The 15,111-nt window shown below is 42.5% G+C and overlaps 1 protein-coding gene across 1 annotated transcript in view; it reads right to left on the reverse strand.

The window, feature by feature from the left end:
* Window positions 1-15,111, reverse strand: part of pparg (peroxisome proliferator-activated receptor gamma) — a 149,118-nt gene that overhangs the window by 18,763 nt on the left and 115,244 nt on the right. Inside the window, exons 3-5 of the mRNA XM_070895363.1 lie at window positions 13,628-13,797; window positions 13,170-13,308; window positions 4,372-4,571 (exon numbers count right to left, since the gene is read on the reverse strand). Coding sequence (XP_070751464.1) covers window positions 4,372-4,571; window positions 13,170-13,308; window positions 13,628-13,797 — 509 coding nt within the window. The remainder of the gene's footprint in view (window positions 1-4,371; window positions 4,572-13,169; window positions 13,309-13,627; window positions 13,798-15,111) is intronic.

Here is a 15,111-nt window from a genome sequence, read left to right on the forward strand (position 1 = left end):
TAATTCTGAGGATAAAATAATACAATGAGTTTGCATTAAATAGAAACAATTTGAAGCCTTTCATCCTGATTCATATACTTCAGAAATCAGGATAATGGAGATTGGGTTGAAGAATTTTCAAATAACCACCAATGTACCTTTGTTTTGGATGGGCAGGATGTTTACTTCTCTGATTAATGTCTCCTCCTGACAGCATGTAGGAGATTAAGGCCCTGAAATTGGCACTTGTCCCAATTGTAGGCGGTAACCTTCTGGGGCCGGGAGTTCCTGCGCCCGGCCCAGACATCCTGTTCCCGACACGGAGTTGAGCCATGTGCCCCTCAAAGGAAGTGGAGCATGTCTCCGGTGCTCCGCTTCCTTGGAGGGATGCTCCCTGGGCGGCAGTGCGGCGCTGAGTCACTGAGTCCAGCACTGCGCTGAGGAGGTCAGTGCTCTGTGGATGCTCCAATTAAAGGGGAGGGCCGCTGCGCGCTCTGCAGGCCCTTTGGTGGTCACTAATGGGCCACCAGGGATGCGATCGACCGGGCCAGCAGCCCGGCACACAAAACGGAGAACTGGGCTGCATGACGGTGGCCCGGTTGATGCGAGGGCCGCCAAGAGTCGGCTGGCAAATAAAGATGGTGGCCCGGAGCTCTAAGGGGCGCGCTGGCGGCGGATGTCCGCCAGCCTCGCGACCCGCCACCTTCTTGAATAGAACTGAATGGCTTGCTAGGCCATTTGAGAGGGCTGTGGGTCTGGAGTCACATATAGGCCTGACTGGGTAAGGACGGCAGATTTCCTTCCATAAAAGACATTAGTGAACCAGATAGATTTTTATGACAATCCGGTAGTTTCATGGTCTCCATTACTGATACTAGCTTTTTATTCCAGATTTATTTAATTTAAATTCCCCAGCTGCCATGGTGGGATTTGAATTCATGTCTCCAGATCATAGAATCATAGAAATTTACAGCACGGAAGGAGGCCATTCGATCCATCATGTCCACGCCGACCAACAAAGAGCTATCTAGCCTAATCCCACTTTCCAGCTCTTGTAGGTTATGGCACATCTACTGCACAACTAGTACTTTTTAAATGCTATGAGGGTTTCTGCCTCTACCACCCTTTGAGGCAGTGAGTCCCAGACCCTCACAACCCTCTGGGTGAAAAAATGTCTCCTAAAATCCCCGCTAAACCTCGTACCAATTACTTTAAATCTATGCCCCCTGTTATTGACTCCTCTGCTAAGAGAAATAGGTCCTTCCTATCCACTCTATCTTGGCCCCTCATAAGATTATACACCTCAATTGGGTCTCCCTTCAGCCTCCGCTGTTCCAAAGAAAACAACCCAATCTTTCCTCATAGCTAAAATTCTCCAGTCCGGGCAATATCCTCATAAATCTCCTCTGTACCCTTTCTAGTACAATCAACCTTTCCTATAATGTGACCATGACTGTACGCAGTACTCTAGCTGTGGCCGAATTAATGCTTTATAAAGTTCAAGCATAACCTCCCTGCTCTTATATTCTATGTCTCAGCTAATTAAGGCAAGGAGCCCGTATGCCTTTTTAACCACCTTATCTACCTATCCTGCTACCTTCAGGGATCTGTGGACACGCACTCCAAGATCCCTCTGTTCCTCTACACTTCTCAGTGTCCTACCATTTATTGTGTATTCTCATGCCTTGTTGGCTCTCTCCAAATGCATTATCTCATACTTCCCTGGACTGAATTCCATTTGCCACTGTTCTGCCCACCTGACCAGTCCATTGATATCTTCCTTACAGCTTTCTTCTTCATTATCAACCACACAGCCAATTTTTGTATCATCAGCAAAATTCTTAAATCATACTCCCTACATTCAAGTCTAAATCATTGATATATACCACAAAAGCAAGGGACCTAGTACTGAGCCCTGCGGAACCCCACTGTAAACAACCTTCCAGTCACAAATACACCCATCGACCATTACTCTTTGCTTCCTGCCTCTGAACCAATTTTGGATCCAACTTGCCACTTTGCCTTGGATCCCATGGGCTTTTACTTTCGTGACCAATCTGCCATGTAGGACCTTATCAAAAGCCTTGCTAAAATCCATATACACTACATCAAACATACTATCCTCATCGACCCTCCTTGTTACCTCCTCAAAAAGTTCAATCAAGTTAGTCAGATACGACCTTCCCGTAACAAATCTGTGCTGACTGAACTTGATTAAAAGTGTCTTTCTAAATGAAGATTTATCCTGTGCCTCCGAATTTTTTCCAATAACTTTTCTACCACCGAGGTTAGGCTGACTGGCCTGTAATTACTCGATCTATCCCTTTCTTCCTTTTGAAATAATGGTACAACATTAGCAGTCCTCCAGCACCATACCTGTAGCCAGAGAGGATTGGAAAATGATGGTCAGAGCCTCTGCTACTTCCTCTTTTGTTTCTCTTAGCGGCCTGGGATACATTTCATTCAGGCCTGGACATTTATCCACATTGAAAGATGCTAAACCCCTTAATACTTCCTCTCTCATTATGTTTATTATTTCATCTAATATTTCACACTTCTCCTCCCTGATTGCAATGTTTGCATCGTCCCTCTCTTTTGTGAAAGGACGTGATTGCTGCCAACGAACTGGAAGCAGTTGCACATGCGCAGTTCCAGTATTATTTTTTGTTTGTTGTTGCCGGACTTCCCAAAATGAGGAATAAAGAAACGGATTTAGAGAAGTGTCTACCGTCTAGAAAAATGAGTGACGGATATTTTTCCACTCCGTTTTATAAATTGCCTGATTGCCATTATGCGCCCTGATAATGCGGTTGCTAGGAGCTGTCGTGCAGCATTCCATGTCAATCTGAAATTAACCAGCAGCTCATTGTAACTCAATAGAGTCTGAAAATGCTGTCAACATCTGACCTGGGCTGATCACTCAATGGAAATGAAAGAATTTCAAGTAGCTTCTTTTGGAACTTAGAAAACCAGGTGAGTCGGTGGAAACAAAACAATTGCCCGATCAATTAGTGTTTATTTTTTAATCGTGTGTTTATAAATCAAATTGCTAATGGGAAAATGATGCACATTTTAAATTTTATTTGCAACTTTTTTTATAATAAAATTATTTCCAAGGGAAAAAAATGATAGAATTGTCTTTTATGCAGACCTCCGTCTGTTGTGAACCTTATTTTTAAAATTTGTGATCCGACAGTTACGCACAGAATGCTTCTACGCAGCTTCCGCTTCATTAGCAGGAGTCACTCAGTTTGTGAAAACAGACGCAAAGTATTCATTAAGAACCATACCCACGTCTTCTGCCTCCACACACAGGTTACCTTTATGGTCTCTAATAGGGCCTACTCTTTCTTTAGTTATCCTCTTGCTCTTAATTATTTATAAAACATCTTTGGGATTTCCTTGACTTTAGTTACATATATTTTTTCACGTCCTTCCTTTGCTTTCCTAATTTCCTTTTTAATTTCACATCTGCACTTTCTATACTCCTCTCAGGTTTCTGCAGTATTGAGCCCTCGCTATCTGTCATAAGGTTCCCATTTTTTCTTTATCCTACCCTATATGCCCCTGACATCCAGGGGGCTCTAGATTTATTGGTCCTACCCTTTTTGTTTAAGGGAACGTATTTGCTCTGAACCCTCACTATCTCCTCCTTGAATGCCTCCCACTGCTCTGACACTGATTTACCTTCAAGTAGCTGTTTCCAGTCGACTTTGGCTAAATCATATCATAGCTTAGTAAAATTGGCTTTTCTCCTATTGAGAACTTTTATTCCTGGTCTATCTTTGTCCTTTTTCATGACTACCCTAAATCTAACTGAATTATGATCACTAGCACCAAAATGCTCTCCCACTGAGAATAATCCTGCACCTGCCCAGCTTTATTCCCTAAAACTAAGTCCAGAACCGTGCCCTCTCTTGTTGGGCTTGCTACGTACTGGCTAAAAAAGTTCTCCTGAATTTTAAGAATTTTGCTCTCTCTATACATTCCACACTAATTCTACCCCAGTTAACATTAGGGTAGTTGAAATCCCCTACTATTACTGCCCTATTGTTTTTGCACTTCTCAGAAATGTACCTACATATTTGCTCTTCTATCTCCCTCTGACTGTTTGGGGGTCTATAGTACACTCCAGATCATTCGTCCAGGCCTTTGGGTTACAAGTCCAGTAACATAACCACTATGCTAATGGATCAAAAAGGAGGGGCTATTATTGGTAGCCCACAAAACAAGTATACAATGCAAAAGTTGTTCATTAATTGACTGCCTAACTAAGCTCAGCAACTCAAAGGCAATGCGTGCCATCTGCATAATTCAACTGTGAGGAGTTTATGAAATACAAGTAGTAGCATTCAATTTTTAGGCAGTGAAAGCATTGAAAAAGGTACATACCGCTTTGTCCCCTGTTTTTCCTGCCATGATTGCCCGAGATTTAGCTTTTGTGATAGGAAAATACTTATTGTATGACTCAAACATGTGTTTGGCGAGTGCACGGAGGTCAGCAGACTCGGGGTTCAGTTGACATGCATCACTGGAGATTTCAGCTAGGAGTTTCTCCTTTTCAGCCTGTGGCATTCTTCCAAATCTAATTGCTATAAAGTAAACATCAAAAAACGTGAACATTTAGTTTTCAAATTAATTATGTGTTGTCAGCAAATCACATTCATGAAAGGAAAGTTATAAGATTAAAACGTGTACTATCTATATTTATAGATGAATGGGTCTAAACTCTATTTGCTTATTTATTAGTAGAAAATATGATTATACCGAGGTTCCACTTTGTGACTACAGTTTTTCATAATCAGTCAATATTTACTTTTTGTAGTCCATAGGTTTCTTTTGTGTGATTGAACTATTTTAAAAGCATACACTGTAGCAAGGTAGAAAAGGCCTTTTTTGTATTGCAGTAATCTATTTGAAATGTTTGACATAACCTAGCCGTTACCAGCTAATTACGAGGTCTGACTTGGAAGGGAGAGGGACATGGCTCTCTCCTTCAATTGGGGGAACCTCGGATCTTTTATTGCTGCATCCTGGGCCTACTGCTACTCTCCAGATAGTAGCTCTGGAAATCAGGACTCAGTGGGGTAGATGATAGGAAAATCCACCAGGTACCCAGGCCAAGTCCCCTTCACCATTTGCAATGTGGTGGGTGGGGAAGGAATAACCTACTGTGGTTCTGGTGGGGGCTGGGGGATTGAAATCTCAGTCAGGATGTTGAAACAGTAGGCCTGACTGCCTAAATTTCCTGCCAATTTGGGTGGGTTTGCAGAGGACAGTTACTCCCAAACTGCTTATTTGTTGGAGCTGTGAAAACATAAGGAACACAAAAGGGCCATTTATCTCATCTAACCTGTTCTTCTATAATCCACATCACTAAATCTTTGTTCTTGATATGCATAGTGTTATATATAACACTACCATTTCAATTTTGATTAATTTACAAATCCAATTCCCAAAATAGCATATAATATCCTGTGAATGATATCTATATAGGATTGCATAGGATATACAGCACAGAAGCACAACCAGTCCATGCCAGCGTTTATGCTCCACCCAAGCCTAAACTGTTTGTATTCCCATAGCCTTTTGCAACAGAATTGGGCCAGCTTTTGCTCTCAGTGGTATCAGCCGATCGTTACACTTGAGCATAGACTTTCTATGGGGTTTTGCACTGGAGTTTACTGTCAATTAGGGAGCCAAAAAGCACAGCACCCTCTACAGGGCACCTGGGATCTGTGTGAAGAGGATAAGTATCTCCTTATCCAATCTGATTGAAAAATTGTTAACGAGCAGTGCAGAGTCTGAACCAAGTGTAAATTGGAATTTTGAATACAGAAAGTAAAATAAAAGAGAGGGAAAGAAAGATTGGATTAAGAGAGAGAGAAGAGAGAGACAGAAAGAAAATGTAAAAAAAAGTTATTTAATGAAAAAAAAATCTCCAACAATAATTAAAATCTGAAGGAATGAGACTCCACACTTGTAAATATTAATTTTAAGTACCAGAGAGGTTTGGCAGTAATTAAGAATTACCATGTTGTTAAAAAGGTACTTACACTGGAATGGAGAAGCCCTAACCTTTTTCAACAAGTTTAGTTTGTATCTATGAGGAAATTACTTCACACCGTTCAATGTATTTGAATGTGGAGCCAGATGGCGATCTGCCGTTTTCGGGAGGCTTTTGGAGGCGGGTCGCATCCCTGACAGCAACTTCTGGATTTCCGCATTTAACGGCATATGTGCGGTTGCCTGAAGTTGCTGTCTAATTTCCATATAAATAACGGTGAGCACTGTTAGTCACAGTTCACAAACGGCTCATACAGATGTCATGTTATTCAAAATGAACAGCGGGATGAAAAACTAAATCAGCTGGCAATGAGAAAAATGCAAATTTTCTAGCTGGATTTCTCCACAGTATAGCAGCACATGGTTTAGAACAATTGGCAGAGGATTGTATTTCTGAGTAAACAATTGAAACTTACCATTTTATAAACTGGGTTAAGTCCTCTTTCAATGAAGGCACATACTAAATAACTAGTCAGATCAGCAGGGTGACTATTCACTATCTAACCACTAGGATTCAGAGTTGATAACAAACAGTTTGCTCTTTTTCTACAACTAGTTATTTTCTTTTCAGGATATCAAGCAAGGGAAGCATTTCCACTTGACAGGAATTTTAGTCTTTATCAAAGTCTGAGATGTTAGTGTTGGGGGAATGGAATGTTTTCCCACTTAGCTGAATTTAGTGTCAAGCACCAAGCACTACCAGGTCAGGTATATACGAGCTAGGTGCAGGGTAAAGCCCTTTCTACTCTTCCCAAAACAATGGAGTAGATTTTCATCTTTACCACCTGGCCATTAAGCATCATCTAGGCAGAACCCAGAAAGGAACATCTGCTGGGGATGATCGCATGCCATTTACAGAACCCACTGGAGTTTCTTTCCATTAATTTCAATGGAAGGAAAAACTAGTGTGTTTTTTTTAAAGGTCATGTGATTTTATTTTCTGTGTTCTACCCAGGCAGTAAAGATGGGAATCTACCACACTGTGCTTTAACCTCACCCATTAAAGCTCAATGTGGCATTTCCATTTAGCACACCTACTAGGCTTGTGGCTTTTGGGTATGACTGTCAATTTATTGCCAAACAATTCCATTTGGCACACCTACAAATCTGACTTCTCAGAACTAACAATGTTGTGGGCATATGCTAAGTTATCAACTTTGAGCTTTTATACTGCTCTCAAAAAAAACCCCATTAGGTTACAAGATGATTCAACTGCTGCTAAATGCAGGGTGCACACACAAAGGCAACATAATAGAAAAATATTTAGACATTAGAAATTGCAAAAAATAGTTTCAGATGGTTATTTACTTCTATGAGTTTATTTTTCGATTTTGTCTATCTCCCTCTCCATTTTCTCTCCTCCCCTACAACTATACTAGCCTATTTGATTGGTAGGATTGCATGACCAGCTTGACTATTTCACAATGCTGTCAGTGCCAAACTGATCAAAGAACTAGAAAGCGCTTAGGTTTGAGAAGGACTGCACAGACCAGTTTTCCCTCCTTCCACAGACCACCCAGCTGGGAATGATGAAATTATCCCTCCAGGGAAGGGAAGAGTGCCATTATCTTTCAAAAGTGAGATTCAAACTTGAGTTAACTAACTGAGAGTCTACCATTCATTTTTAAAATTCATTTATTAGATTTTTTAAAAACTAATTTTGTGCACCTCATCTTTTCCCCTGATGGCATGTAATAATTCAATGACATAGACAGTAGGCAGTGAATCTTGGATATTCCAACTGATATTATTTTAACTCCAGCACTAATATATTAATTTATAATGGGTTAATGATCGTGTTAATGTAACACTGATCAGAAAATTTGGGCTCGAGTGTCGGCAGACCAGTTAACCATTGAGAGCATCCATTCAGATGTAGGGATGTTCGCTGATGACTGCACAGTGTTCAGTTCCGTTCACAACTCCTCAGATAATGGAGCAGTCCATGCCCGCATACAGCAAGACCTGGACAACATTCAGGCTTAGGCTGATAAATGGCAAGTAACATTCGTGCCAGACAAGTGCCAGGTAATGACTATCTCCAACAAGCGAGAGTCTAACCACCGCCTCTTGACATTCAATGGCATTACCATCGCCAAATTCCCTACCATAAAAATCCTGGGGTCATCATTGACCAAAACTTTAACTGGACCAGCCACATAAATATGTAGCAACAAGAGCCGATCAGAGGCTAGGTATTCTGCGGCAAGTGTCTCACCTCCTGACTCCCCATCATCCACCATCTACAAGGCACAAGTCAGGAGTGTAATGGAATATTCTCCACTTGCCTGGATGAGTACAGCTCCAACAACACTAATAGAAGCTCAACGCCATCCAGGACAAAGCAGCCCACTTGATTGGCTCCCCATCCACCACCTTAAACACCCACTCGCTCCACCACTGGCGTACTGTGGCTGCAGTATGTATCATCTACAAGATGCACTGCGGCAACTCGCCAAGACTTCTTCAGCAACACCTCCCAAACCTGTGACCTCTACCACCTAGAAGGACAAGGGCAGCAAGCACATGAGAACATCACCACCTCCAAGTTCCCCTCCAAGTCACACACCATCCTGATTTGGAACCGTATCGCCGTTCCTTCATTGTTGCTGGGTCAAAATCCTGGAACTCCCTCCCCAACAGCACTGTGGAGGACCTTCATTCACCACACAGATTGCAGCGGTTCAAGATGGTGGCTCACCATAATCTTTTCAAAGGCAATTATGGATAGGCAATAAATGCTGGCCTTGCCAGCGACGTCCACATAAGAACATAAGAAATAGGAACAGGAGTAGGCCATACGGCCCCTCGAGCCTGCTCCGCCATTCAACAAGATCATGGCTGATCTGATCATGGACTCAGCTCCACTTCCATGCCCGCTCCCCATAACCCCTTATCGTTTAAGAAACTGTCTATTTCTGTCTTAAATTTATTCAATGTCCCAGCTTCCACAGCTCTCTGAGGCAGCAAATTCCACAGATTTACAACCCTCAGAGAAGAAATTCCTCCTCATCTCTGTTTTAAATGGGCAGCCCCTTATTCTAAGATCATGCCCTCTAGTTCTAGTCTCCCCCTTCAGTGGAAACATCCTCTCTGCATCCACCTTGTCAAGCCCCCTCATAATTTTATACGTTTCGATAAGATCATCTCTCATTCTTCTCAATTCCAATGAGTAGAGGCCCAACATACTCATTGGAATTCATGCTTGACAAATCTTCTGGAATTTTTTGAGGATGTAACTAGTAGAGTGGACAAGGGAGAACCAGTGGATGTGGTGTATCTGGACTTTCAAAAGGCTTTTGACAAGTTCCCACACAAGAGATTGGTGTGCAAAATCAAAGCACATGGTATTCGGGGTAATATACTGACGTGGATAGAGAACTGGTTGGCAGACAGGAAGCAGAGAATCAGGATAAACTGGTCCTTTTCAGAATGGCAGGCAGTGACTAATGGGGTGCCGCAGGGCTCAGTGCTGGGAACCCAGCTCTTTACAATATACATCAATGATTTAGATGAACGAATTGAGTGTAATATCTCCAAGTTTGCAGATGACACTAAACTGGGTGGCGGTTTGAGCTGTGAAGAAGATGCTAAGAGGCTGCAGGGTGACTTGGACAGATTAGGTGAGTGGGCAAATGCATGGCAGATGCAGTAGAATGTAGATAAATGTGAGGTTATCCACTTTGGGGGCAAAACACGAAGACAGAATATTATCTGATTAGGATTAGGAAAAGGGGAGGTGCAACAAGACCTGGGTGTCATGGTTCATCAGTCATTGAAAGTTGGCATATAAGTACAGCAGGCGGTGAAGAAGGCAAATGGTATGTTGGCCTTCATAGCTAGGGGATTTGAGTATAGGAGCAGGGAGGTCTTACTGCAGTTGTACAGATCTTTGGTGAGGTCTCACCTGGAATAGTGTGTTCAGTTTTGGTCCCCTAATCTGAGAAAGGACGTTCTTGCTATTGAGGGAGTGCAGCGAAGGTTCACCAGACTGATTCCCGGGATGGCTGGACTGACTGGATCAACTGGGCCTTTATACATTGGAGTTTAGAAGGATGAGAGGGGATCTCAGATACATAAAAGATTCTGATGGGACAGGACAGGTTAGATGCAGGTAGAATGTTCTCGATGTTGGGGAAGTCCAGAACCAGGGGACACAGTCTTAGGATAAGGGGTAGGCCATTTAGGACTGAGATGAGGAGAATCTTCTCCACTCAGAGTTGTTAACCTGTGGAATTCCCTGCCGCAGAGAGTTGTTGATGCCAGTTCACTGGATATATTCAAGAGGGAGTTAGATATGGCCCTTACGGCTATAGGGATCAAGGGGTATGGAGAGAAAACAGGAAAGGGGTACTGAGGGAATGATCAGCCATGATCTTATTGAATAGTGGTGCAGGCTCGGAGGGCCTAATGGCCTACTCCTGCACCTATTTTCTATGTTTCTATGTAACCTTTCCTCATAAGTCAACCCCCTCATCCCCGGAATCAACCTTGTGAACCTTCTCTGAACTGCCTCCAAAGCAAGTATATCCTTTCGTAAATATGGAAACCAAAACTGCACGCAGTATTCCTCCTTGAACGAATAAAAAAAAATCCCTGCTAAGCTCAATCCTGTACTCACCTAAAATTCACACACACACACACACACACACACACACACACAACTGGATAGCAATCCAATGGGAACCATGGCTGATTGTTCTCCTCCATATGTACAGTGGCAGAAACCAATTGCAGCAAAAGAAAACTTAGCACAGTTGGGCAATTGAACCTGGGACCTTTTAGTCCATGTGGCTTCGTATTACAACCTCACAATTATAATTGTAGGCCTAGAAATTTGTCTTGGGCAGTGGCGCAAAACGGGTGATATCGGATCGGCTGCCCGTTATCCATAGCACCGGATATTCAGTTCCATTGCAAGTCGTATAGGGTACAGTAGCATAGTGGTTATGTTACTGGAATAGTCATCTAGAGGCCTGGACTAATGATCCAGAGTACATGAGTTCATATCCCATCATGGCAGCTGGGGAATTTAAATTCAGTTATTTAAATAAATCTGGAATAAAAGTCTAGCATCAGTAATGGTGACAGTGATGTTGACCATGAAACTAATGGATTGTTGTCAAAACCCATCTGGTTTACTAATGTCCTTTAGGGAATAAATCTGCCATCCTTACCTGGTCTGGCCTGCATGCTTATTGTGGTTGAGTCTTAATTCCCTTCCGAAATGGCCTGGCAAGCCACTCAGTTGTAGCAAACCACGATAAAGAAGTATTACCACACAGACTGCAGCTGTTCAAGAAGGCAGCTCACCGCCACCTTCTCAGGGGAAATTAGAGATGGGCAATAAACGATGGCCTTGCCAGTGGCGGCCACATCCCATGAACGAATAAAGAATTTTTTTTTTTAGCCTGTAGTTATCAAACTGGCAAAACCGCATGCTTTATTAATTTTGTATAGTTTAGGGGCCTTCCAATGATATAGCATACAGGTGCAACCTCCGAAATCCAGAAACCTCGGGACCAAGGCCATTCTGTTTTTTTCCAGATTTCGGAGCAGAAATCTGACATCCCGAATCCGGAAACCCCATGGCCAAGTTTCGGGTATTTCCAGATTTGGGAGTCAATCCGAGGTCCGAATCCGGAAACCCTTGTTCCAGGTGCATGTGGTTCTGGAGAGGAAGGGCCAGGCAGTCTCTCTCAATATTTTCAAGGTGGTCCTTTGCCTGAAAAGCGAGTTAATGACAGGACTTCCATCTGGCACCAACGGGGCCTTAGAGGTAGCTGAGGACCGAGGGGACACTGTGGAATGTTTGGAATTCTGGATCCGATTCGGTTCGGAACATTATCCGTTGGCAGAGCTCAGTCAGGATCACTAGGTCCAGAATAAGAGGACTAGCCAGCAAGAAATCCTCACAGGTGTTATGGAGGACGATGGTGTTGGTGCCGACTTTGGATTAAAACAAAAATCTAGTAGTTGAATTCCATCACTAAAGATATGTGTGTGAAAGAGAGGTCCCATACAGCTAGCCCCATGAATCCCTCCCCGCCCCTCCCCCCCCCCAACAATCCTCTGCATAGCCGCAGCATGGACCGACAGAACTCGATGCCCGACGCCGCTGCCAGAGACATTACATCAGCTGAGACCACGCAGCTCAGTGGAGGAGGCGGCTTTTACTGCACTCAGTTGGAAACGATTTATTTCGTATCTTTTTGTTCATACTCATGTTCATGCTGAGATTGAAAGTGGCCATTGTAGTTCATTAACCCTTGGAGTGCCTCAGCAAATGAGTTACTGTCCCATCAAAGTGGTGACTGTGAACTGTGAATATAATTGTGGATTATCATTTAGCTTGACTGCACATTTCTTTTCGGATCCTTTGATTGTTTTCTTGAGTTTTTTCTAATGTTCCAATTAATAACTTTTTTTTTAAACTGAATTAATTTTAGGGTCCAGTATTTTGCCCACTGATTTTCTCCCATTTTCACAGTAATTTGAGCATGAAGTCATGTTTAAAAAAAAAAGTCCGGTTTTCGGAACATATTTCCGGATTTCGGATGACACCTCCTCCGCTCTGTGCGATGTCCGATTTTTGGAACTTTGGATTTCGGAGGTTGTACCTATATTAGCGGTTCAAGGCGGCGGCACACCACCACTATCTCAAGGGCAACCAGGATGGACAATAAGTGCTAGCCTTGCTAGCAACGCTCATATCCCAAGAATGAATACAAAAAAGTCTATTGACGCACCTCAATTATAAAATACAAGTCTAAACTTATGAATCCTCCTCACATGCTCAGTTACTGATTGGAGCAAGACTACCGAAAGACACTTCCCTAGAGAGGAATAGTTGATTCTCTTGCACACCTCCTTGTAGACAGTTACAGAGTGGCACTTGGAGGATCTGAGGAGCAGGTTAACATTACTGCCTCCCCTCAGTTGAAGGTTGGTGTGTGATATGAGGAGGGCGGGGAATTAAAAGAGGGAAATTTAAGGGAGATTTAAATTTGTTAGATTAGGATTTACAGATCTATTTTTCCAATTGCTGTAGTCCAAACCCTTGATTTTTTGAAGAATGTGAAATAGCTATATGGTTACAGAGACTCAATTTCACGTGCACCTACCATTATGTGACATGCCAGCTGCGAGACACTTCTGGAACCTGCAATATTGACATTTATTCCTGTTCTTTTTCTGAATCCTACAGTTTAGGTCACATTTGTCATACATCAACTTCAGCCTGATTGTTCTTCGGAAGAATCCCTGTTTCAAAATAATGCAAATAAAATCATGTCATGGGGTGGAACATATATATAAATAATGGAAATGTTAAGCTCCTTAGAAAGATGTTGAATAACTTGTTCTTATTCTTGTGGTTACTTTTTATATGCATAAAAAGTCTAAAATTGCTGGGCTAAATATGCCAAAAAAAATCAGGTTGAGATTTGCAGCAGTAGTATCTTATTGATTCATACAATATTTTTAACCGCGTGTGTAACTAAATGCGTAAAAGATTAGCATTTAAACAGTAGTATTTTTTTTGTTCTGGTAGATTAACAATAGTAACATAAATCCAACATACCTTACATCCTTCACATGCATGGACCCCATAATGGAAGCCGGAGGCCTTGTCTCCACATACTCTGCACTCAATAGACAGGGCTGAATTTGATGAATCTTCTTGCAACTTTGAAAATGCTGGTCCTTTCCCTGATATTTCATTTAAGGAAAATGGTTCGACTTTAATAGTACCTGTGTGTATATAAATCTCTTATTCATTCAAAATTCACATAAGTACTGTAATTTAATAGAGGATGTTGAGTCTAATTTCATATCAGGCATTAAATTAGAGCTGTAAAGTAGATATATTCACAAATGATGAGCTGTTTCAATTAGGAATTGTGAAATTTCTGTTTTGAAATCTTGGCATTCAAGTAGAAAGATGTATACTTGACTCGAATCATGAAACTTCTCTGGATCATTAACCTGTAACTTGTAAAATGTTCAGGCCCAATTCCCTGCACCTGAATGGTAAGGCCGGAGGCTTCCCACAGCTTTTAATATGCTCTTGAATGTTCTGCTTGTCCTTCTCCCTGCAGGATTTGTAGTTTTTATCTTCTTTATTTCACGATTATTTTTTGATCCATCTAGGGTGATTTAGGATTGAGAACTGGTTGTCAGACAGGAAGCAAAGAGTAGGAGTAAATGGGGACTTTTCAGAATGGCAGGCAGTGACTAGTGGGGTACCGCAAGGTTCTGTGCTGGGTCCCCAGCTATTTACACTGTACATTAATGATTTAGACGAGGGGATTAAATGTAGTATCTCCAAATTTGCGGATGACACTAAGTTGGGTGGCAGTGTGAGCTGCAAGGAGGATGCTATGAGGCTGCAGAGCGACTTGGATAGGTTAGGTGAGTGGGCAAATGCATGGCAGATGAAGTATAATGTGGATAAATGTGAGGTTATCCACTTTGGTGGTAAAAACAGAGAGACAGACTATTATCTGAATGGTGACAGATTAGGAAAAGGGGAGGTGCAAAGAGACCTGGGTGTCATGGTACATCAGTCATTGAAGGTTGGCATGCAGGTACAGCAGGCGGTTAAGAAAGCAAATGGCATGTTGGCCTTCATAGCGAGGGGATTTGAGTACAGGGAGGTGTTGCTACAATTGTACAGGGCCTTGGTGAGGCCACACCTGGAGTATTGTGTACAGTTTTGGTCTCCTAACCTGAGGAAGGACATTCTTGCTATTGAGGGAGTGCAGCGAAGGTTCACCAGACTGATTCCCGGGATGGCGGGACTGACCTATCAAGAAAGACTGGATCAACTGGGCTTGTATTCACTGGAGTTCAGAAGAATGAATGAGAGGGGACCTCATAGAAACGTTTAAAATTCTGACGGGGTTAGACAGGTTAGATGCAGGAAGAATGTTCCCAATGTTGGGGAAGTCCAGAACCAGGGGACACAGTCTAAGGATAAGGGGGAAGCCATTTAGGACCGAGATGAGGAGGAATTTCTTCACCCAGAGAGTGGTGAACCTGTGGAATTCTCTATCACAGAAAGTT

This window comes from Pristiophorus japonicus, chromosome 12 (genome assembly GCF_044704955.1).
Source record: "Pristiophorus japonicus isolate sPriJap1 chromosome 12, sPriJap1.hap1, whole genome shotgun sequence".
In the NCBI taxonomy this organism is placed as follows: Eukaryota; Metazoa; Chordata; class Chondrichthyes; family Pristiophoridae; genus Pristiophorus; species Pristiophorus japonicus.